The sequence below is a fragment of the Cygnus olor genome, chromosome 4 (assembly GCF_009769625.2).
Source record: "Cygnus olor isolate bCygOlo1 chromosome 4, bCygOlo1.pri.v2, whole genome shotgun sequence".
NCBI lineage: Eukaryota > Metazoa > Chordata > Aves > Anseriformes > Anatidae > Cygnus > Cygnus olor.
The window spans coordinates 8,920,475-8,946,528 of record NC_049172.1 but is presented as its reverse complement, the minus strand read 5'-3'; the positions used below and the strand labels follow the sequence as shown (position 1 = coordinate 8,946,528).

At 42.0% G+C, this 26,054-nt stretch overlaps 1 protein-coding gene across 3 annotated transcripts in view; it reads right to left on the bottom strand.

The window, feature by feature from the left end:
• UNC5C (unc-5 netrin receptor C) overlaps nt 1-26,054 on the bottom strand; it is a 254,603-nt gene that overhangs the window by 17,079 nt on the left and 211,470 nt on the right. For 2 of the 3 annotated variants that reach the window (XM_040555786.1, XM_040555788.1), the window contains 5 exons: nt 25,688-25,852; nt 12,241-12,297; nt 10,587-10,778; nt 8,975-9,319; nt 6,304-6,391 (listed from right to left, as the gene is read on the bottom strand). In XM_040555786.1, the coding sequence (XP_040411720.1) occupies nt 6,304-6,391; nt 8,975-9,319; nt 10,587-10,778; nt 12,241-12,297; nt 25,688-25,852 (847 nt within the window). The remainder of the gene's footprint in view (nt 1-6,303; nt 6,392-8,974; nt 9,320-10,586; nt 10,779-12,240; nt 12,298-25,687; nt 25,853-26,054) is intronic. The other variant, XM_040555787.1, reaches the window with a different exon arrangement.

Genomic DNA, 26,054 nt, shown 5'->3' with positions numbered 1-26,054 from the left:
ACCTCAGCTCTCCAAAGTCTGAGCCAGTTTGGGGACTGCAAGTAATCTGAGCCACTTCAAAGCCACAAAAAGCTGAGATATAATGAGTTGCAGAGAAGCTCTCAAGTGGAGCGAAATGAGGGTCAGTGTCATTTAATAGTGGGATTTCAGCTCTATTGAAGTCAGTACTACTGTGAGGCCAGGATTTCTACTCACAGTGTGGAAGAGAATGTAAATAGCAGCACAATCACTAAATTTGCAGACATCAATAAAGAAGGAGTTATTGCAAGTAGCAGTGAGAGACGGGAAGCAATGCAAAAGATCCAGAGAGGATTAAAATATCAGCGGGAAATAAAATCCTATTAATTGTTCAGTGGCTCTCACTTCTGGAATGAAACAAATTCCAAAAGTTTTTATTTAGTGGCAAGGCAAAGCAGTAAAAATGAAAAAGCTCTCAGGTGAACGTAATGCACCACAGCAGGTATCATCTTGCCGTGTGCCACAGTGGCAAAAAGTAAATCTGATTTCTGGGGTTGTAGGGGATAAGGTACGTCAGAGCACACCAAGCTGCTATTCCCTTTCCTACCCAGCTCTAAGATGACTGCAGGTAGCAGAGTGTTTAGGGACTGCAGAGAGGGCTCAGAAATAAACACCTGAAACCTGGAGGAATGAAACCACACAGCAGTGCATAGAACAGAGAGGTACCTCATGACAACTGACAGGAAGACGGGGACCCAAACCTCTTGACAGACCTCTTATTTCTCATTGCTTTTAATTTCCATCTTAAAGCAAAGGGATTATACCTTACTACAGCCAAACAGATGCAGTAGTCAAGATTTATTATACAGGAGACATTAATCTTTCTGCTTCGAGGCATAACCCAGCACTAATTGATGGGATTTGTAAACAACAAGTTTCCCCAAAGACAGGTTATCCTTTATGAACATTTTTCTACCTTCTCCCGGAGCAGGTGATGCAGCACCATCAAAGTCAGGATTCTGACCCAGACAAGAGCCTGCTGTGACCAAGTCTTGTGATTTCTGTGTTACAGATCACACAAACACTGACTGAAGGGACCATACAGAGCAAGGGACTCATCTCCTCCAAAGCAGAAAGATCTATGAGCAGACATCTTTAAAACCGTGGGTCAGAATGTACTTTTAGGCTGTTATCCAGAAAACAAAACAAAATGAAACAAACAAACAAAACAAACAAACAAACAAAAACAAACAAAAACAAATCCATGTGTGCTTCAATTTAGGCTTGTAGTAGTTTTAGAAGTACTTATTAAATGGGATTGGACACCCAGCTGTGCTAGTATGACTCCAGAGTCACTTCACTGCAGCCATAAGAGCTGCGTTTGTTTTACAGAGATCAAACCGAGAGTGAAATTCAATTCCCTGTTTAGCATTGCTATTAAAAGGCAGTAACAGTAAGTGAAAGGGCTTCAGATATTTTTAAACCTTGTCCCGTATCTTGCACTGCTCATCAAGAACAGTCAACTTTTATTTAAAAAAAGAACAAACTTTTATTCACTGTATCCAGCCCTTTCACAATCAAATTTGTGTTTTTTAATGGGATTACTCATTCAAAACGGTCTCCCTGTAATGAGCCAGACTGTTTTCATTAAGGTAGCTGTCAGGCAGCAGATGTGAGCACAACTAGAGAAATCTCTGCTCCTCGGTGGGCTCCGCTGCGCTCCCTGGCACCGTGCATCGATGTTACAGGCAATGACCGTGCTCCCTGAAAACAGGAGGCACAGAGCAGAGCAGGGAGGGAGGGAGGGATAACTCGCAGCAACAGATGGCAACCCTTCCACACAGCTTAGCCAAAAGTCAGAGGAAAGACATTTTATTTCTCCTTTCATTGCTGGGACTTTATTTTTAACACGTGTTCCCTCTTGAGTTTCAAATCTAATATTCTTGACTGGCCTCCTGGTTCTCCTGCAAGTCTGCCTTTAGAAGGAAGGTGATCTGAGAAATTTTCCTCCCCTTTTGCTGCTGGTCTGGTCTTTTTTATTTCAAATGTTTCAATTAAAATGATTGGCAGACATTGTCTTCTGGAGTTGCAAGCAATTATTTTTGTGCAACTGGGATACAAAAGGAAGGTGGTCGAACCAGACACGGAAGACTTCAATTTCTTTTATTTCACTTAACCAAGCTTGGTGCTTACTGGTGAAAAAGGCAGTGTTGCTCCTTGGATCAAACTCATTGATCAGCTAGGTGACTTAATATGAAGTCTGCCTTTCACATACAATGTGAAGCCACTGGTCCAGATCCTGAGGAGGCTTACACAACCCTTCCCTCTCTTAAGGTAGCTGATTTGGAAGTCAGACCATTTATACATGTGTCTTCCTGCAAGAACTTCAGGACAGCTGCATACTCCGTTCTCCAGGGTTGTCACATTTCCTGGAAGAGGTGACATCCATCCTCATTTGCAAAATCTCCTGCGCAATGTATTATACAGAACTGTCCTTCACCGTGCTACATTTAGTGCAGTTCCTGCCTCCGATTACAGTATGCAAGAGCAGTTCCACCTAAAGCCGTATGAGCCCGGAAGGGGCTCGTACAGGAAACACAGGAGCTGCCACATGAGATCAAAACAGTGGTCCATCAAGACCCAGACCCCATACAGCACTGACCAGTGCCAGATGTTTCCAAAGGAAGCACACAGCTCACTAATTTAGTGCAGAGCTACATTTGTTCTTCAACATGAAACAGTCAGGAAAATCTTGAAGTCTTTGGGTTTATACTCTCGCTATTTAATCCTTAATTGTCTAAGACCTAGGCTTTTCCATCTGCTCACGGCAACAGCCTCTTGCCAGGTCATGGTCACAACAACGTGTTTATTTTAAAGCTCAGGAAGGAACTCCTTCTTGCAAATTGCAAGTTGATGGCATTTCCCCAGACTAAGGGGCAGAACATCTGATCATCAGTGACAGAGATTATTGGCTCTATTGGAGCCAGTGAGCTTGAGATAGAAACCTGTCTGACAGCTGTGAAATATTCACATAGGCTTCTCATTTATTTATTTTTTAATTATCTATCTGTCTGTACACAAACACAAACATATATACATAGATACCCTTTTCTGCACTGTAAGTCACTTCATGGACCTTTTCATCAGGTCAACATGAATCTCTCATGCCAGCCAGGGATCAGTGCCCAGTAGCTGCTTGCAACCCATCCTGCTACAATTGACAGGCAGAACGAGGATTAGCTTGCAGTGCAGGAGCAGGAAAAACAGCCCGATGGAGCACTGGGCTAGGAAAAGAAAAAAAAACCCTGTGCCTTAAGCACGCCAACACGCACAGAGAAAACTGCCTCAAAGTGGCCTCTACTGCAAGCCATCAGAACCCCAATTCACTGCGGAAGGATAATGCTTTTAGGGTGACCCTCCTGCTCTCACATGCTTTGATGGATGTGGAATGGAATAAATAGAGTGTCCTGGAAAGCTCTCCTAACCAATCTGCAAGGCAACACAAAGAATGATATTACTGGGTTGCGAAGTCTTTCAAATTTCTGTACTACAGGTTTCAGAGACTAACTGGGGGAAATGGATTAGGAAAACAAAGGAAGGAAAAGAAAAGGGGAATTTGCAGGGCTCTGAGGGATAACAGATTTCCTGTTTCAGTTTGACTGTTCAGCAGTTGTTTCGTATTTCTATGAACAAAGTATGAGCTAAATCCTAAGTTGCTGGAGATGTGCTTGTGATCTGCAATGGTGAGCCTCTCTGTTGCTTCATTGGTTTTATTTAGGGTAACACTATGAGGACCAAATTCTCACCTCAGTGCTGTTTGTATATCAAGAGGATTATAACTTACACTTTATAGTGTCCTATACGTGCCCTTTCAAACTACATCAATGCATGACAGGGCTTTTCAATCCATGCACATTCACACAGTGCACATGAAAATAAATGCAGGCCCTCACAGGGTTTATTGAACACACTCCAGCTACTGCCTGGCCACAAAAGTAACTGTCTGCAGCTAGTCCTCACTGTGGGCTACCACTCTCTGCTGGAGTGCTGCAGCAGCACGGTAACAGATTTAAAAAATAATTTACACTGCACACCAACTTGTGGCACTCATATGGCTCCAATTATAGCAAGCAACATCTGTGGCCCATACTGGTGGAAACGAGAGCAGAAGTGCATCTCTGCTGCAGAAAGGGAGGTAAAAAAGTTTTGGTAGCACAGTGCCATGGCAGGAGGCCAGTGCGGCTGGGTGCTGGGTGCAGTCAGCACTTTCTGCCCATGGGCATCTGGGGAAAGGAAACAGGTAACGGGGGAGGATGGTACAGTCCCACTGTGTTTAGGTAATTTTGGGTGAATATTCAGTTGAGAGTGATCTGGGCGATAGCTGATGAGCTCCAATTTAAATACCATAAGAAGAGTTTGGTTTCCATGAACATGAGAAGCATGGTATTCTGGAGAGGAGCTGAAAAACTATTCTATAAAAAAGCTAAACAAATACAAACAAACAAATCAAAATAAAACAAGCAAACAAACAAAACAGCCGCAGCAGCACCCTCTGCCCCTATCTCCCCCCTTAAAAAAAAAAAAAAAAAAAAAAAAAAAAAAAAACACCACCAAAAAAAAAACAAAACCGAAGCAGTTGGGCCCCATGTAGGGCTCTTCTAACCATGATAGGAAGAGCTCTGCTGCCCTTATGGCCAAGCCAGCCTGCTCTCTGCTGGGGAAAGAAATCACTTCCCAAAATCTTCATTTCAAGCGAAGGCTCACACCTTTCTGTACTTCTGCACATATACGCTCAGTTTGGTGGCCAGCGCAGCTCCAGCCACACTTCCCCCAGTACAGGCTGACCTATCCCTCTGTGTGTGACCTGCTGAGTAACAGCTATCACAACACACACAGAGGAGGCTTTATGATCCCCAAAGCCAATAAATCAGGCTAGCATGCAGTGTTGGTTGCCTACAGTTGCATGAATAAGGAAGCAGGGATTCCCTCCATAGCTGGCTGGAAAGAAAATAATTGCACATATAACTTCTGGTAACAAAACATTTTTTTTGGGGGGAAGAGTTAGATATTTAAAGGAGAGAGATTTGGAGGCATTTGAATAACAGGGGAAGCCCTCTGATTTTCATTATTTTTCCCTCTCCGGGAAACAGTGCTTTTCCAATGTTGTTTGTAAGCATCTTCAAAACACAGCCCAAAGTAATAGGAATACAATCAATATTAGATATGAACAAAGACACTTTTTTTCTGTAGCTGCAATTATCTGTTTTTCAAAGAGCAGGCCATGAATAATGTATGCAAAAATACAGGGGGGGTGGGGGGAAGGTGTTACTTATTTTTTTCCTTAAGCAGATTATTTTAGAATGGGTGAGAGACTACCAAGCTAAAGAATAGTGTTCAATATCACGCAGTGTATACACAGCTGTGGCTTAGCACATTATAAAAGCCATTAAAGGGCTGAGCCAAAAAATGTATCTAGCTATGAGGAGGAGAAAGAGGCAAAGTACCGTGTAATGATTGCTTAGTTTCACATTTGCCATTCAGCCTTTGTACACGAGTCCATTCTGAAGATCAAGATCTCACCTTCCTCTTCATTAAGTTTTCCTAAATTGCTGCAATAGTATCTTGGTCTTTTTGGAACCTTTTTTTTTTTTTTTTTTTTTTTTTAATGCCAAGGCTGCCACATCGCTCAATAGACATCAAGATCAGGAATACAAACTGGCCACACCTGCAGATAGAGGTCTGTGGGCAGAACAGGGATCGTCCTGATGCTGGGTCTGCATGGCCCTTGCTGTGGTGTGCCTGGGGCACGGAGAGGCAGTGGACAGCAAATGCTTTTGACTCCATCCTCATCACTGCATGGACCAGCCAAGCACGTGGATGGTAAAATAAAGATTCACCTTCCTTATAGCAGGAGAGGAGGCTTTCCAGGACAGGTGCTCAGGCACTCGCCCCTCTGCTGAGTCCATTTGTCACCCTGCTCCTCCGCTCCCTGCCCCTTTTGTGGCACAGGTCTTTATTAGGAGATTACCTCACATCTTCTCTGCTGCACCAGACTCATGCTGGCTTATTTTACCTGCTTCTGGCTTTGATTCAGCATCTCTCCCCAGCTTGAGAGCTTGCTGCAGAATGCAGCTCTTCATTAGGAAAGCAAAAGTCTGAGCTGGTTTTGTGGCAAAGTTTATCCTCAGCTTTGCTCGCATTTACCTCCAGGTTAGCAAATAGCTTCAGCACAGTTGGCTTTGCATAAGCGTATTATCACAGGGTTTCAGTTACTACATTTTCCCCACACCCTTTTCCCCTCTGTTAATGCACAAGCAAATAAATGTGCAAGCAAGTATGTTTTACCTCATGCTCTCCTTCCTGTGAACTGTCACATACATCTCATAGACTCTCCCCTGGGGAACGGCCCCCGCTGGGATCAGCAAGCTCACTCCTGCAGGACAGAAGAGACACAAAAGATAAAATGGAGAAAAGAAAGTAAAAGAAAAAAAAAAAAAAAGAAAAACCCAGGTGGGCCTGTGAAGAAGAGCGACAGAAGAAGCAGAAGATGAAGCCTGCAATGCCAGATTTTCACCCAGCCTCACAAAAAGACTCTAAATGAGTTCAGCAACTCTGGAGATAAAGTAGGCAACCCCAGCATCGCCTGTGATCAGATGGTCACTCCTTGCTCCTGTTGTGTCTTGGCACTGCAGTCGTGGAGTGGAGAAGAGGATTTTCTTCCCTTCCCTTTTATTTTATTTAAAGATCAGACAGATGGTTACGCTGCTTCTTACCTTGTAAAATAATGGGAGAAAGAACAACTCTGACTCAAGTTTCCAGCAGTTGTAACAGGACATATCTCCTTAGGCAATTCTTATTTAATTAAAAGCAAGAGAGAAAGGCAGCAGAGTACTGTCCCAGGAAGCAACAAGAACTAGTTGTTTCTTGAAAGATGGGCTCTGCAACTGGCACCCTGTCTTTTAATGCACTCAGCTTCTAATTAGACTACAAGGGAGAAAAAATGGGGCTTCTTAGTATTCTGAATGTGCCTACTTCTGTGGAGTGGCTCAAAATTCGGATATCCAACCTTGAAAAAACCTGTGCAAATACACTCTGTGCCCTTTGCAGTCCTGACAAGCCGCACGTTTGATTACAAAACACCGTTCTTACATTGCTGTGATTTCAGAAATCGAGCAGAAATCCCAGGGAAGCAGAGGGTCCTGTCTTTGCATGACAAACACAGCAGAGGATCTCACTGCTGCACACTGCTGGACGCGGCTCAGCCAGCTGTCTGTGCAGGTGAGGGGCAGTGGGGAACCACTGGCAAGGACTTAATTCAGCTGTGACTGTGTAGCTGAATACAAACCTATAGGCAGATTATTTGCATATACGCCCAATAAAGGCATATAAGAGTAATAAAATCCTTGCACAGTCCTGTATCTTCTCTTCAGCACACAGGTTTTGGTTACACTGGAAACCTCCCATGTACTAGGGATTTGCTATGTCTCAGTCCCATAGCTGGATTTTGAAGGAAAGAGATTATCTATGGAAGGTTTTCCGACTTGTTTCTTTACAGGGCTGTCGCAACCTCCCCTGTGCCCGTTTTCAGCTGTAAGAGGGCAGGCACAGGGTAAATGAAGGACTTTTATCATACTGCTAGGAGGATATACATATGTCTAGAAGCAGCACAGATGCATACACAGTAAGTAGCAGTAGACAGATTGATGTATTTTACAAAACTTATTTTAATCATTTTGAAGCAATTACAGCAATAAATAAGCATTTCTTTTTCCTTACAAATTGATATTAATATATGTGAATTAAATATGACTAATGGACTTTCCTGACAATGTGCACCACCATGGCATAAGAAACCTGAGTATTAATGTCTACCCTCAGCTGCAGCTTAGAAAAATGTGAAATCCAGGATTGTGTAGCACGAATTTTCAATGTTACTTAGCAGTTAGTACCAGACTTCTTTAAGCAATTCACCTTCCACTTAGGCTCTTAAATTTAATATCCGTGTTTCTCCATTGATACTCAGAGAGGAGGGCCCACTTTTGGTTGCTTCTTGGGCTGTATAGGGCTGTATCCTGGAAGGAACAAACTGGTTCTGGGCCACCTACATGTTTTGCTTTCTCCATAACATCAATGAACAAAAAAAGATCCAGCAAAGGAGCAGGAGACAAGGTTAGGCACCATCTCCTCAGACAGGGCACAGTGCAGTAAAATGGCCAAGAGATGACCACAGGATGTAAAGTTGGAAGCTGTGAGACCTTCAGCTACAGCACTGGGTAGTTGTGAGTGGTGGTCTCACAAGTCTACTACCTGGACTCAGTGCACCAGAGAAAGGGGATACTACCTGGGATCAGACCAGTGGCAGGGGGATTCCTGACCACTGTGGAAAGAGGAAAACTTGCATAACACCCAAATCCACTGCATCATGCATTTGATTAAACCCCATTCTGATGTTGTAAAAAAAATCAACACTATGTATAACAAGGAGAGAAATATGGACAAGACACTCTTGGGCCTTATTTTCCTTGACTATATAATGTGTGCAGGAAAAAAAGCCTTCCAAAAATTAGCATTCTGCTATCCTACTGCAATACCACACAGTCTGCAATGAATTGGAAGTGGAACAACCAATTTGTTTTTTAATTAATTTGTCCTTTTTATGTGTGATGACAAGATTGAGGCTTTCTGGCTTGTAGTCCCTTTTCTAGAGCTGCATGAAAGGAAAAGTTCAAGGATGTTGAATCTCACTTCACACAGGGGACCACTGAAGCCTAATGTATCTCAGAAAGTGATAAGAGCCCTGCAAAATTTTGCTAAAAAGGCAGCCACGACTTTGGGGAAAGGATCGTTGAAGCATCTTAGTTAATCTGAATGGGGGAAAAACATCTGTTTGTTTTGAACAAAGAAAAGGCACAGTCCCAGGAGTGACCCTGTTTTTTTTGTTGTTTTTTTTTTTGTTTTTTCTGGCATAGAAGAAAGCTAACTCCACTTAAAACCCTAAAACATGGCTAGCACTTACCTGAATTGGGAATTATTAGGTGGCCCCCTAAGGAGTTGAAGGTCCCAAATGCAGTACACGATGGATCTGTTTGCCGAGCAAGGCTCTGATTCTTCATGTTCAGGGTCTCATTCTCCAGCAGGGACTGGGTAATCTGTGGGGACAGCTTGGAGGAGAAGTCAGAGAGGTCATCCTGGGGGGTGACTGCACCGGAAGTATTATAGACCTTAATCTTCAGGTTGGGCAGGGGGTCCAGGATTGGAGAATTGGTCATCGGAATTTTATCAGAGACATCATGCAAAGCATAAACAGGACCCCTGTACATGGCTGCTGCAGAAGTGAGGTCTGGTGGCACTGCCAGGAGGTCTGCATTCAAAATGAGAAAGAAGAACCATATTTCTTATGATTATTTCTCTGTTCTGATGACTTTTTTCCTACTAATGATTTGGTTTTTCATTCTGTTCTGCTCATACCAAAGGTTATGATATACAAAGTCCTTGTAAACTGACCTTCATCACCTTTTCCAGACATCTATATCTAGCAATCTCCCAGAGCTAGTATTGGCCCAGCCACTTTGCACTCTAATTGTTATACAAAATTACAGCATGTTTCTGCTCTAAGTATTTTTCACTGGGATTATTTTCCAGACTGTGCTCAGATTTCAAGCATAATATGCCTAGCTTCAGGGCAAGAAGTTTTCCATACTCAGTAGATTTAATTTTATTAACTAATACTCCTTCCTTAAATGCTAAGTGAGAATCATTAACCAATTTATCTAATTGGCCTAAAGACAGAATTCCTGAAATAAGAGAGAGAACAAAGCTATGAAGTCATTGTGCCCATGACTCCCTGCCAGTGTGGGATTAGTACCTGTGTCACACACTTTGATATCCTCAGCAAAGAAAATGATATTTCTGCTAGCCTTCTTTATGGCAACTCTCTTGTCATTGTAACTCTTACTTTGATTTATTCTTCATAAACATGTATTGGGAAAAAAAAAAAAAGAAAAACAAAAAAAGAGGAACTCTTCCGCCTAAATGGGGGTCTTGAAAAAAACAGCTCATTTGAGTGGCTGTTTTCTGGCTGCCAAAGTGTGGAAATCATCAAGTTATTATGCACATGTGATAAAGATGTTCTTTATTAAATGATATCCACTACAACTTCTTCTTCTATATTGTCCATTGAAAGTAAAGTACTTGTTAAACTACTATTTATGCCTGTGGAGACATGGCACAGTAAAAAAGGCTATTAGTGAAACAAAGGGGAGGTGGATGTGATAGAATTATTGTATTGTATTACTCCCATGATGAATCCTGTCTCTCTTGTTTTTGTCATAGCTTTGATTTTGATTTAAATTTGAGCAAGACCTGTATTTTTATACATGCCTGTTTCACTCTCACATTCACCTTCTCTCTTTACAAGCTAAGTACCTCTGCTGTATGTTCTTGAGCACATCTGAAAAAGGCCACCATGGGTTTTTAGCACTTGGTCATCAGAAACAAATGGATATAATCTTTCTCCCTTTTATGAAGTGCCAACAAGCATCCAGCAAATATCATTCATACAGCCCCAGAGACCATATTCTCATAGCATATCCCTGAATTGGTCAACATGGAGTGCTATGACAACTAACCTTGCCTTGCAGCCTTGATATTAACAGGCTGAAATCCTCCATTTAGCGCCGAGGAGTCGATAATGTCTGACTCGAAGTCACGGTGATTCTTGCGATAGACGAAGAGGGCCACAACCACAGAAATAGCCAGGCACACGATCACGGCGATGACGATCCCGACGTAGAGAGCAACATCATCTGAGTCAGGAGCAGCTAGAGAGAGAGAGGCCAGGAACCTTAAAGCAATGCGCTCCTCACAGGGACTTATCAGAAAATACATTCTTATTATTCTCGTTTCCTGCAGATATTTACTACCTTTTTATAGGTTAATTTAAAAGCCATTTCTAAAGCTATATAACAGGTCTATGCCCTTTTGATGGGAAACGATCTTTGATTTCTCTCTAATTCGTGTTCTGTCTTTGTACCTATCTGCTTGTTCATCTATCTAGTACCCAGGCACTGAATTACTAAGCACAACACATTACAGAGTTAGTCTCATGAAGCAAATTAAATCCATGAAATAAATTAGTACATCTTAGTGACACAGTATTGTAGTATTAGCATTTAGTGGTTCATCTGACACCAAAGATCATGCTGTGGGGTTGCAAACTTTGGAATCCTTATTTTTTTAATGAAGGAAAAAAAAAAAAAAAGGTTCAGTTTTAGAGAATGCCTGAAGTATCAGAATGTGTCTTTGAGTTTGGTTTTTCTGACCTGTAATGTGTCAAGCCATTTTCACTTACACTTATTTTCCTTTAAAAAAAAATCCAGGAAAGCTGAGAATCAACCTCTAAATTCTCATCACTGGCATTAACACATACATACTTGGATAAAAGCCGAAGCAAGCACAAGAAATAATGTGGTAATTTACCAAAAGGAACCCAGATTTATTATAGCTGTCTTGTGAGAAAATGGCTATGATATTTCTACTAGCTGCTTATACAGTATCTTCAGCACTAATTCCAGGCTAATCTCTAGCATCATTATCCACTACACGTTTTTTTTCCAGAAGGACTGAGTACATGATCAAAATTTGATGTGCTTCTATACAGTGAAGAGTCCCAGTAGCAGAGATAGCATAATGAAAAAAAAAAAATCAGACCTTTTTAGTACCCTATTTCTGTTAATTTAAAACATGTGAATAATTCTTATTTATTTATTTATTTATTTGCTCCTCACCTTTTAGCCATTTAAGCCAGGCTGCCCTCTAGCCATATAAGTGAGAGCTGGCAGATGTTGAAAAGGACCAATCAAACTTCATCAGCCTCTGCCTATCAGACTTCCAATGCACCAGCCTCAAAAAAGCAGGATTTTTATCCCCAGCAGTTCAAGAAGCAGTTCTCTGAGTTCCAGCTCAATGGAAATTAATCTCTCTACCACATTTCTTCTGATTGCTAAGGAAATGCTAACAAGAGAGAGGGTTCATTCTCTCCAGTTTCTGTCTTTGAGGCAGTATCTTCTCCCATTTTCCTTGGGCATAAGGGCTGTTATCATCCTGTGTCAACCCACTGACAGTGAAACACTGCTACCTCTGTCAAGCAGGCAGCTTGCCACTTACTCTGCCCAATTGGTCCCTCTTTGCCTAGTCACACAGAGCTGGTGTAACACTAAAGCTTGACCCGTGGAACAGCATCACATTAGCATCCAGGAACATAAAATGAAACATTAAACTTACAAGAAAATCCATATTCATTCTGGGTTCTCTGTTCAGTTGAAATAGGATAAATGAAACCTTAAAAAGAAAGAAATTAAACAAAAATGGGAACAAAATCAAATTAATGAGAAGAACAAAAAAAGGAAGCATGAAAAATGGTTTAATTAAAAAAAAGAAGGAAAAGAAACTGATGGCACTTTAAAATTCTGATACAGCACAGAATTATGATTTTGCATCCCCTGTCTTCTTCAGAGCCTTACTAAGAATTAATAAGTAGGCAGATTGAATTTCTAAGCCAAAATCGGTCTCGAGTCACTAACTTTGGAGTGCTTAAAGTCTTTCTTTTATTGAGCATAAACTCTAATGGATCTAATTTATTTCAGACATCAAGGGTCATTAGCATACGGAAAGTCTTTTTTCCCTATCCCTGCCATATGCTTTAATTCCCAGGACATGTTCGGTGAGGCTCTAAACAGTTTTTTTATTTAATTATAGTAGCTTGCTGTTGATCTAATAGAGCTAAAAGAGACCTGTCGTCACTGGTCAGAGGTTAAATACCCATTTGCTGAGCAGAGTCCATGCAGAAAGCCCTCTTTCTGGATTTCCTTGGAATTATTTTATCCTGTCTTTAATACATGCTCAATGGGAATTCCTTGGGGAGAAAAGAATTTGTCAGCAAACAGGAAACTGAGTGGTTTCTCTTTGAAATTATTAAAAAATCAATAAGGCACCCGGGGTCATAACATTATTTATTTGAAATCTTTGGAAGCCCCTGTATATCGACAAAATGATAACACAATTTACAGTTATATTTCGGAACGGATAAATAAGAGAGATTGCTTCTCTCGCCTTTTCTTTCTGCAGTTCACACAGCATGGCACACTGGGGCTGCTTAGCGTGTACAAGAGTCCGACAGGCTCGTTAACCATCTCCCAGCTGCTCTCCATCCACATTGGGAACAAGGGAAATGCTACAAATCCCATCCTGCTGCAAAGGGAAATGGATAAACCCAAAGTAAGCAAGGGGGTTGCTCTCAGGGAGGGGATTGGGGTGGGTGCAAGGCAGAGGGTACCCCTCTCCCTCTCCCCCTTCCCTCCAGTATTTTTGCAGGGAATTTACTGCTCTTTCCATCTCCCCCACGTTTTGCATCGCGCTGCAAGATGCTCGCACGGCCTTGGCCTCCTGCAGATGAAACAAAACTGGAAAATGGACTCCTGGTGCGTGCCTAATGCACATGACCACATTAGAGGCAAACCAGAGCAATAATCCCCAGCTCCCAGAAATGCTGAGATTGGGTGCTCAGCATATGTTGTGCTTTATATATCTCTTCCTGCTTGGCTGCACTGCTTGCTAATGAAGATATAGCCTATCCCAATTGCAGGTATAGACATAACTCCCCCTGAAGTTTCCAGACATCACATAAATGCTACCTCGACTGAAATATCAGAGCAAGAAGAGCTGCTTTTTGATGGTGATGTTTTTTTCTGAGGCATTATGGGACAGACTATACTGCCTGTAATATCTATTTAAAACTTTATTTCACAGCAATGATTCCAGCCTTACAATTGGTTTTAGAAATATTATGGTCTCACACTCATTTATTTGGTTCGTTGAGGCAAGCTCACCTATGTGTACTCTCAGCATGCTCTCTCAATCTTTTGTAATAACTGCTTCCCACTTCTACCAGTGCGCTCAGGGCATTGCCCATAAAAAGTCAGGCAAGCAACTTCTGAAGGCTTGAGTGAATGCTCACCAAGTCTGGGTGTGAATTTACAGCACACTGGTTACTCCCTGCTTACTCCCCAGGTGAATGCTGAGGCCCATATTTAGTCAACCTAAATTCCTGCTATAACTTTATGGACAATATTTCCTACGTCAAGATGTCTCTTGGGACCAGGAGGCAGTCAGCAGGAAATACAAGGCACAAGGACAAGTCTGAATTTAGGCTGGCTGCAACTCCAAATGCTTTCATACCTGAATACACCAGGAAATCCCTGCGGTTCATGTGCCCCATCGCATATTTTAGGGGGAGAAGGCACGGGGCAGCACGTCTCCTGGCTCTGCATCACCTGCAGAGCTTGAGCTCACCCATGCAGAGCTGCAAAGGCTATTCCCCTGTCCTTCTGCTGCTGTTCAGCTGGCAAATTTTGCAGTTGAGGTTGTGCATCATTCCTGCTGCATGTGAAGCAATCTGATAGCTGCCACTCAGAGGGCACAAAGAGTAGCACTGCCTGGATTAGCTGCAGCATTACTGAAAGTGTTGTGTGTTCCTGGGACAATGGAAATCCAAGTTCAGGTCTTCTCAGCAAAGCAAGAGTCATCTCAAAATACTCTAAAAGAATTTGCAAACTCTTCATAGACCCTGTTGTCACAAATACTTACTTGTATCTTACAATTTTGCATAGATTCTCATACTGATAACTGCAGAGACCAGTCTTGCAGCTGCATGAGAGTGATACAAATTCCTTCAACAGAAATGCTTTGTGTAGGTGTTCAAAGGCACATCTATTAAGAAAGGGAGGAAAAGGCCAGGATATTGCTTTCTGCTTCCATTAGCCTCACAAACTGACATTCCTGTTCTCCCATGTGTGCCACTAACTGAACTGAGCACCCAATTCCCACCACCTCTTTCTGTGCAAACAGGCTGGCTTGCACAGGTGTCTGCAAGGACACATTTTCAGCCTGAAAAACACCTGTTCTGCGTAGAAGGACGGCATGGATGAGTTGGAAGGGTTATGGGCACGAGATGCCATGCTGAGCATGGATTGAGTCATGGATGTGTCAATTTTTTGTCAAGGGCCAAGAGTCATGGCTGACCATGCTGGCTGTAGATAAATGGGTGACCAACCGTGCTGGAGACCGGGCAGTGCCAGGGGTAAAAAGTCCTTGTTGAGGCGATGGCACTACACAAGATGGGCGGTGGAGGCCACATGACCCCACTTGCTCACAGTGTATGGACAGGCTCCCCTGGCTGAAGCAAGAGGAGACCGTACCTCAGGTTGACATCCAAGCTGGATGAATTGCTGAACAGCATGCCAAATGCCACCTCCATTTGTACTTGCAAATTAAACACATTTGTTGGAGATGGCTCAAACAAGGCAACTATAGACACCCTCTGCCATTTGGGCAGGAGCTTTCAGAATAAAACTATTTTCAAGCGCTCCATTGTCATGAAAGAGCTGTTCCAAAGGGAAGCAGGCATCGCAGCAGAAATGGTAAGTGGAAGGCTTGTAGCCACGCATAGCTGCAGTGGCTGTGCAGGAGTTTGGGCTATGGCCATGCTCCTGCTGCCAGAGCACAGGCATTGCCTTACAAAGTTGGCTTTCACACTGGTCCCTCTGACTACACCTTCAAACAATGAGAAAGGACATTTTTATCATATAACCATGCAAACCTGCTGGGATTAGTACCTGAAATAATGAAGAATGACTCCCCTCCTCTCTTCAAAGAGAAAAAAAAAGACATTTTTTCCTTCTTTTTTTTTTTTTCTTCCCTGTATCAACAGCACTGCTTGGCAAATGCCTGAGGGACTTCTACCAGGATCATCAAATTTTTTAACAAGGGTGAATTTAGAAAGGTGCTGTTGGATTTGACTCTAGGAAGGCTGCTGAGGCTGCTGACTCACATGCAGAGCAGCTGGCTTCACAGTGAGCTACTTGCTTTGAGAAAAGTAATTTAAACTTCTTCCTACAGCTTGTTGGGAAATGTACATTTTCAAAGGGGCTTTTGATGTTTTGTTGTGTAACTTACTGCTGGACGAGTGAAATAGTAATAATCATACTTTACACTTGCATAGTCCCTTCTGTTTGAGGATCTCAGGGGCTTACCAAAAGTGGGTATTTATTTCCCTCATTTTAAAAGTACCTGACCTTATGTCATACCTGGAGAATCAGTGGGAGGCTTGGACTATGCACAGAAATTGCACCCCTGTAATTGCATATTAAATACATTCATGAAAAAGCCTTTAATTAAGTTGATGTTTCTCCATGAGTTCTACTTTATATTCCACTTTAAGCTTGTAAATACATTTTTTGTCCCTGTGGAAGTGCTTCTATTAAGTGTTAAAGGTGAGCTTTTTAAACTAAAGTAATTACACTGGCACAAATGCTTTGTACAAATCCAGATATATTATTACAGAGATGTATTATGTTGGCATTGGCTATTCTCTTTCTACAAAGAATGTCTACAGCAATTTTAGCACCTTTATATTGATGTAACACACTGAGAAAATTGGAGAAGGGTGAATATGTCAGAGGTCAGAGTGTACTGGAAAGATAAACCAGTTCAACTTTGATACATAGATAGGACTTCAGGAGGCTTTTTATCAATTTGGTTTAACTCAATTTCAGCATCAGTCACACTTGCACTGATTTGGGGAATTGCATCCAATTAACTAAATATTTTTTGAAGCTCATTTAATTAGTTCAGTGCAGTTTGTGAGCACAGATGACCCCTAAGCGTTGGAAGTTCAGCCTGAGCATTCTGGTCCCAGATGTCTTGCTCTGACCTTTTGGAAACCCATTTGTGCCAATAACCACAGGAGACTCAATGGCACATCGTGGCAAATAAATGGCCTTCAGGCTATCTGAATGTGTGAGATCATCTGGCTTAGGTGGTTAGCTTTGACAAGCAGAATATCCCTTTCTACAGCAAGAATTCATCTACTGCAATTTGCGCTGGGAGAAGTAGATAACCCTTCTGCCCAGGGAGGGGGTAGGAATGAAGCACTTGGGAATGGAGAACCTCAGACATATGAAAGATAATTGGGCAGAGATTATGGTGCTGCCTCCTTTGAGGCCAAAATTGAAGCAGTGTCACCAAATAGTCACTAAAACAACTTTTCTAAATGCTTTCCCTCCCCAACGTGGAGAAGTATATACCTCGCAAAATATTAATGGACATATATGCACGGTGCTTAAATTGTGAACTCAACACCATGACCATGGGCATCCCAAAATCCTGTGTTTAATTTTACCTGGAAAGTCCTTGGCTTGGGAACTGGCTTATTTTAAAGACAACTTTCTTCCCTTTGGTGTAAAGCAACACACCATGGCTTCTTGCAGAGGGAACTTTGTAACTGGCTCTCCTTTTTGGTCCTTAGATTTTGCTAGCTTTACCGTTATGCTGAATTTGTGTTAATGGTTATCTGTTTTAGAGAAAATGGATCAGATTATCAAAAAAAAAAAAAAAGAAGAAAGAAAAAAATGCATTTTCCATTTTTCCCATGTATTTTCTCCAGCTGCCTCTGTCACTATTTTCTCTCTTCCCTGCAGGTAAGTATGTAAGATGGTGGAGTAGCTGAAGGTGATTTTTCCAGGCACATTGATACTAGGGCTTATCCAGTTTTGGTCATATTTACAAAAATATTTACAATTATCCTACAAAGAAATTGCTTTATGCCATTAGCTGCTGAGGTTACAGCTAATGATACATATTTTGAGGCTGTATCACAGTCAGTAAGAGTCTGAGACGTGCACTTTCATTTAATAAAGTGAAGATTGCATAAAGCACACCATAACCGCTTGTTACTTTAACGCATAATATTTTAATCTGGCACCACTTGCTTTTAATCTATAAATGCTCTTTACTTTATCCTCTACACAGCTTCAAAAGGAGCTGAGGTCACATAATTACGTGGCCCTTTTGAAAGCCTAGCCACATGATGTGTCTCCACACCATCCTGTTGCAATGAACTCGTCAGGATGAGCATAATATACAGCAGCAGCCCATTTTCCCCTTTTGGTTCCAAAGTCAAAGCCCTTAAATTGCATATAAGAAAAGAAGAGGGCACTCATTCAACTGCTGACTTTCTCTAGTTTGGTGGGTTTATCCAGTGTAGCAACAGTGAGGTTGTAATAAGCTTTGGTGGCAACAGGCTCTGCACCACAGAACTGTGACAGATGAACAGAAACTAACTCCTAAATGAAGAGACCTAAGACTGGACAGGAGAAGTTCTTAGATGATTTAAAGTAGGCATGTGGTGCACACGTTGTGACACGAGTTTAGTGGAACAACCCTTTGCTTCTCTACCATGTCTGTACGGATATACATACATCAGATGAGTTCCAATATTTAATAACTCAAAGCCAGCAAGCAGGTCATTTTTCACATACCAGTCCAAACTACATCTATCGGATTGCTTCTGTTCTTAATTCTCATTATGAGGTCTTTCAGTGCTAAGTCAGTACCTTTCTCTTCCCCCCCGGCTCCAGTGGCTCAGAATTGCTTGCCGAGTTTCTTCATTACTTGTAGAGCAAATTCTAGATGATAAATACAGTGTACAAATGCTCAAAGCTTTCAAAAGAGATGATGTGAACTCAGATGCACTGCAAGTGTATAGGTCTCCATATAGCCCCTATGATGGCCAAGAGGCTAGGAGAAGGAATTTAGGAGACTTTATTCGACATGAAGGAGTTTTGAATTGCTCCTTGCAGGTCTCGCTGTCCATAGACTACAACTGCATAAACTGCCAGCAGTTCCTTTTCTACGAAGGTGCAGAGTTAAGAGTACAAAAGTAAACTTAGAGTAAACCCCATGTTTTTACTGTTTAGGACTAAGCCTTCATGTCCACTTAACATGTTGCTAATACTGATTTATTACGGAAGAAATATTAACAATAATCTTTGGATTGTAATAGCTGCTAATTGTTTCTCTCCTCTGCTATTTCCCAGAAACTCCAGCATATAACCAAGAAAATGTCATATCTAATATCTTATTTATGGTGGTTAAAAAGGAAAAGAAAAAAAAAACAACCCCCACACAACAAAGTCCCCAGAGCTGCAAAAAACCCTCAGACAGAATGTGCACAGCTTCTTCCTATATTTGCTATTCTAAAGAAAGACCTTCATGTCTGCAGTTAATGATGCTGAAGGTCAGATATGATATCAGGCATCCCGGAGATAATGCACAGTAATTTATTTTCCTTCTAAAGGACTAATTATTGGCATGTTCAGGGTGGGCTAATAAACAAGGAGCTTGAGGTTTTGTGACTGATTATTTACTCGGGTATAATCTCAGATCTTTCCTGAGTGTGTAGGTTAAATGGGGAGTCTCTCCCGTTTCTGTCCTTGAACAGGAGTGCATGATATTCTATAATTAAGATTGAAACTATGTTTTCATTTTAAATTAGATTCCTGACATTTTGCTAATATTGTCAGAAAGGTCTTGCCTTAGTTTAAACATGCATGCCACGTATATGGGGGTGGGGGAAGATGGAAGAGTAGGATAACTTGTTGCTAAAATTTGATGTGGATTAGAACAGGCAATTTTGACATTATGCAATCTTTTACAGTTAAGGACTTTGACCTTTTGACTAAATCTTATGTCAGTCCTTAATATCTTAGAACCACAGAACCTTAACATTGGGTTTGTTATGGATGTTTGACAGCAAAAGTAAACACTTGTCTAGCATTTCGATTTGCTAGATTGTGTATTTGCAAATTCCACATTTGCAGTGCCTGAATAGACTTCCTGGGGTTTGCTTTGTTTTGCAATTGTAGCTGGCCAAGAGCAAATGGGTTACAGGGAGAGCTGAAAGAAGGACACAGAGTGGCACTGAAGAGGGGGTGCATGGCAAACAGCATGGTGAAGGAAGGGACAGCTGGAAGGCATCTTGAACAGGGGGACCAAAACTGTTATGCCTGATGGAAAAAAGGCTCATGGAGAGCAGGAGTTATCCAAATGGATGTTCAGTGATGTACCAAAATCCTTGGTAGGTCTGTAAGCTCACAGGTAAGGTAACTTGTATTCTCTGGCTTTCTGGCTTATTTCCCAAACTATAGAAACTTCTTTCCCTAACGTGAGGTTTCATTTAAGTATGCTGCCAATGTTTTTGTTAGTCCTTTAAGTTGCATACAGATTTAGAAGCCGAGAGCTCTGAGTTTTATTTCTGATCCTGTCACTGACTCCTTGATGAGCCTTGGGCTGCTTGTGTAACCTCACACTTGACACCCTGCCAGGAATGCAAAAATCATCATATCTACCCATCTTTGTACACAGTGAGGAAAATATAAACACTGATTACAGTCACTGTACTTTTTTCCATGATGAAGTTAATGTATCAGGTAGATTTTATTTTAAGCTTGCATTTTTCTTTCAAGAAGGAGTACAGGAAGAATAAAAGAAAAAAAAAAAACAATAGGGAAATAAGGATGAAATTATGGGTGGATGAGGTTTGGGTTTTTCTCCTTTCTGCCTGGCTATAATATTCTTGAATTAGTTGAGATTTTTCAAAACAGACTAGAAATCTTAGAGCACTTGCCTTACATTAAAATTAATGGGGAGGGGACTCTTTCTGAAGTGACTGGGGGTAAGAAACAGAGATTTTGGTGTCCTGGGTTCTGCTTGTGGCTCTGCACTTCTGTTTTCTCTCAAAGCTTTTATCTGCTTTGAGCAGAAGCTTTTCTAGGCAAGAACTCTCACTAGGTAGTTGCAGAGGGCCCGCCAGAGTGTGGACACTTCTCAGCTAGGGATTTCTCTTGTTGCTACAGTAAAAATAACTACGAGTCGTAACTCTGAGATGTGTGCATGAACTCCCTTGGCTGCTACACCATTACATAGTAGTTGGGTTAAAAATAGAATAACACATCTCTTTATTAATATCAAATAACAATATTGTAGAAAACTTCCTCTAGGAACAGATGAGATGCGTTATTTGAATGAATGAAACTCCCCCTGCAAGGGCTCAGCACAATGGGCCAGGTGGATATATTATTATGCTGACAGACTGAACGTATTATAAGTTCCCTCTTGACCCACATGCTCTTAATAAAAGGTTTTATTTCATTCCTCTGCACACACAGGCTTCTGTTGCAATCTCCCTTGAGAGAGCTTTGCTTACCTCCCGGAGCCTGAAAAACATTCCCCTGCTCTTTGCACACTAATCTGCTCTGGAGGACCAGAGGTCCTCATCAAACTGCTCTGCTCTGTAATTCCTCGCTGAATGCCTGCTTTCAAAACAAGCCAAAAAGGGAAATGAATGCTTATCCCATCAGAAGGTTCTGGCATGTTAAATTAAACAAGCAGGGCACGTGCAGAATATATATGTTTCAGGAAGAAAGAGATGTTAGTATCAGGTTAACCCTGCTTTCTACTTAAAACCTGTGTATAAACAGCACGAGACTGGAAAATGGCAGTAGTTAACCATTTAGCACACCACCAGGACAAATTGCATCTTCTTCACATGCTTAAGTCACTACCGTTGCAAGAGGAACCTTACCCTGCCTTTCAGACAAAGATTACAAAGGATGTGGCAACTAAAGAAGTAACACATCAATTCACTCTCAACTAGTAGGCAGCCTTTTTTAACACGAAATGTTAAAATAGGTCTGATAATAGCATCTTCACCATGCTATAGCTGCCTTTTCTCAAGTGGTGTATCCAACTCTTAGATTGCCCATACTGACAGGTGAAGATGTTTTGAATCTTTTCTTCCATTCTTTAAGTGATAGTAGCCAGCCTCAATCTTTTCATGCTAATTTATTTAAATCCAAAGGAAAAGCCCACATTGGATCCGATTACACTTGACCAGTGGAAATTTCCTTTTAGCCCTATTAAATGATGGGTTGGTACTTCGTGTTATGAGATGGTATAAAGCGAACAGTTTTTACTGCACAGAGCGACAGCACTATTTACGGAACTATATATTCTATAGTTCTCAAGTGGCATGTGCTTCTTCAGTATTACCTTGCTGCTGTAAGACAGCTAACGCTGTTTTGAAAGAAAATTGAAAGCACAGCTTAGCCAGCCTTTTATGAAAAGCCATAGTGGTTTGTGAAAGCTGAGAGCGAGCTGAGGAAGGGACACTGGTTGTCTCCTGACCATGCTGGTGCCAACTTGTCCATCAGAGGCATGATTTCAGAAAAGACATGCTTTACTAGAACTGACAGGCACCATGCTCGTGTCTACAGGCTTTCAGAACTTATTTATTCAGGACAGGGAGAAAAGAGACCTGAACACTGTCACTTCAGATCCTCAGCAGAGAGGATGTAGGTGACATGCTCTGAGCACGGACATGCCTGATACAGCAGCTAATATGTTTGATCTTAGCCAATGCAATCCCCAGAAGGGAACTGTTTGTGCTGAAATGCAAGCCAGCCATGCAGTGCTGTGCTTGCTTGGTGTCCACACAGAACACCCACAAAAGTCATTAAGCAGGATGAGGAGAGGGCTAATTGCAGCAATCCAGCATATAGAGATCCCCTGTGAGATGCAGTGTGTGCCTTTAAAAGTGTTGCTGACTGCACCAAAGTATTTACCACAGTTCTCAGACTTCAAATGGAAAATAATGCAACTATGGAGGCAATAATGCAACTAGTGTGGGTGGTAACCAGCCAATTCTTCCTACACCTACAGCATATTTTGTTCCAGAAGATCGTACTAATGCTATTATGGGAATTACAAAATTGTTATAACGGGACCTGCTAGGCAATATTGTGTATTTGGAAACTTAAAATAGTAATGACCGCCCTAAATTTTCACTAGAGCTGCTTTTCTTCTTCAGTTCAGCTTTCTGCCTCTCTGCAGGCTCTCTAGTTTAATGACTGTTCATCCTTTCATGTTAACAGAAAAATACTAACTACTGAATGAGGGAGTGTATGTGTGTACTAGCAAGATCATTAGTCTGAATAAATGTGACAGCAGAGTTGCACGAGAAATGCCACAGTTAGTGGTAAGCACAAACTGAAGCTTTGGGTGTAAAATACTGTAATTACAAGGGATGGAGAAAGCTCCACAGTTTTTATCCCCACAGAAATCGATAGTGGTGCAGACTGCTGCTCTTTGCTGGAGCAGGGGCAGTCTGATGAAAGAGCTTATTGATTTATCCAGCTGATGATACCATAGTGAATAATAGACTGGAAAAGAAAGGGCTTGCAAATTAGACTCATTCAGCCCAATGTTTTCCAGGATATCTTTTATATACAGCTATATAGAGATATATGTTTACAAGTGAGTTTTTGTCAAAGCAACAGCCTAGTGGTTAGAGAGGGCATCTACTAATTCTTTGATCCCAGCTACATCTCCACAGCGTGAAAGGTAACCTTCAAGCTGGCACTAAATTCTGACACTGATGAGGAAGCACCAGGGCACCTAGGGGCAGGATTTGGCCATGGGGCAGGTCAGCAGCCAGCCAGCACAGCTCCTGGAGGGCTATGGCCACAGAGGGCAGGTGGCCATGGCTCCACATGCCACTTGTGCCACAGGGGACCCACCAGCAAGAAGGTTTTGAAGTCTGCGGTGGATCCAGAGATCCCCAGGCTGGGGGAGATACCAGCTTCAGGACAACCCTCACCAGCCTCAAATAATGTGGAAAGATACGTGGTGTTTTAGGAATGAAAAGAGTTCTGTGTTCACTCCTAGCTCAGCGGGCAGATAGATCTGTTATGAAGCCAGACCCACACCAGCAAAAATGTAAAGTGGTCAGAATGGCTTTGCATAAACTGCAAGGGAGAATGAAAGTAAGAAAGACAGAAAGAAAGAGAGGGAATGGTAGGCACGCTGCCATAAAGTACAGCAAATCAATCTTCTCAGCAGTGATGGATCAGGGAGCAGGACTGTAAGTTTTACAGGTGTATGAAGCCCCACGAGTATAAAGACACCATTAAAACACTGCCATTAAATTCCAACACTGAAAGATGATCACAGCCCCTGGAGCCAAGCGGGTCAATATGTGACTGTATATTTTTCATTACCATTTTTTATATACATATATACGAAGCAGAATAAGATTCACAATAGCCTCACCCTCTCTCCCACTGAAGATCTCTGCTTTATACTCAGCATCCACTTTCAGAAATAAAATGCAATATACCATCAACAGATAAATGAGATCCCTACAGGGCTTTTATTCTGCCGTACCATTATATCTATTCTTCCACCAGATTTCTGCTTAAATGGCTCTCTTTATGCACATACACAAAGATGACATACACCTGTCTAAATATAAACTGATAGTAAAGAGCTCTTCTGTAGAGGGGATGTATCTTTTCTTCCTAATTTACCATAATGACCTATTCATACCACTGGAGCTAGGGGGTACGTTAGCTTCCCCACTATAAAAGCCACAAAGGTGTTTTATAATAAGATGTGGCTGGATTTTATTTTTTTTCCTTATCTTTAGAAATAAAAAGAGAGGAGCTCTGAATCTTTCTATCTTCCCTGTAAAAACAAACATCGAAGAATTATAGTTTTTTTTTTTTATGCTGTTGACATTGACTAGTAGTTTTTAACATGATGAAAGTGTTTGTGCAAGCCACAGTGGAAAAGTGTTTTTTGTACATCTGGAAACCTCAGGGCAAAATGCTGTGACATAGGCTAGCTTGAGAGATTGCCACCAGGACTGTAGCACCTAAACAGCAGTTATTCAAGAAGTAAACCTATTGAGTAGTTAATGGTGTCACTTTGATGACATTTTGACTATTTCAGTCACAAGTAACCTGTTGGAGAGCATAAAAATTCCTGACTCCTTTTTCATGAAAAAACTCAAAGCATTTTATGATCTGGACACGTAGATACTGGATGGTGACAACCTCAACTCTTTGTGCAATGAAGAGCTGAGGCTCAACAGAGAAGGAGGAAGTGTGATGTACTGCAGAGAGACAGGATGACTGTTCAGGAGAGAGGTTACTGTGCTCAGGTTATTTTGCTAACAAAATGCTAAAGGAAGTTTCAATGCACCAGCAGAACGGAGTGTCTTCATTTTTAAGATGGGACAGGAAAGACAGAAAAGACTAGTTTTTCGTAAACAAATGTCAGAATCACAGTACAGGCTCCAAAGGAAGACTTCAAGGAAAAGATTCTCCTCCACAGGCTCAAAGGTCTTGTGTGCCACACTTGAATATCTGACTTTGAGGAAGGGAAAAGCATTTTCTTGCAGGGGGATCAACTTTTATTCTAGATATTGCTAGCCAGTAGGGGCTGTTGGCAAGTTTGTGTGACAGGTGGGGAAGAACAGCACAAAGAGCTTTCCTGTATTTTTCCACTTAAGCATCTCTTCATGGGCCAAGGACAAACGAGGTTCAGAAGAGAACAGTTTATGACTTGCAGCTATAAAGTAGGGAATAGAAAGGGATCATAAGCACCATTCTTGTTAAAGGCTTGGGTTTATAATGCAGGAGCTGAAATGGTTACATAGACTGCTTCCCTTTGTTGTCCAGGTGTGCGTGTACCTTTTTCTGCCGTTCGTGTGCCATCTTTTCCCTATATCCTATCCCACAGTGAGTCACAGAGCTCTGCACCTTCCCAGGACAAACAACACCTGGGCAGCACAGTTATGCAGCATCACAAGTGGGTTGCTGCTGTCTGTTTTGAGCCACATCACTGACAATACTATTAATCTCCTAATAAAAGGATGACACTCTTCTAACTCAGCAGCTCCAGCTAGCAGGAGACATTTTATAACAAAACACCTAGCAGGTTTTTCCACAGCCACATCTTTCCCAGACCCCGGAGCCAGCATGGCAGTACTTACCCTGCATGCAGAGCCCATCCGTGCAGTTCTTGGACTGCAGCACCAGCCCCTCGCAGTCCTTCCCCCCGTTCTTTGGCGCCGGGGCCGTGCACTCCCTCCGGCGCCAGTGGGTGCACTCCGTGCCGCACGTGGACCACTTGCTCCAGGACGTCCACTTGCCATCCACTGAGACAAGGAAAGGATATGAGGCATTAGGGGGATAAGCCAAACTACAGCTTTCAGCCATCCCAGCAGAGCAGGAGGACCCTAAGTCATACCAATGCCTGACCCGGAATGGAGCCAGCTTGTATTTTTACAAGTCATATTTCTGCCCCAGACCCATTTCTGCTCTTTCCCCTCCCTTTTTAGAAACTTGTCAGCAGTTTAT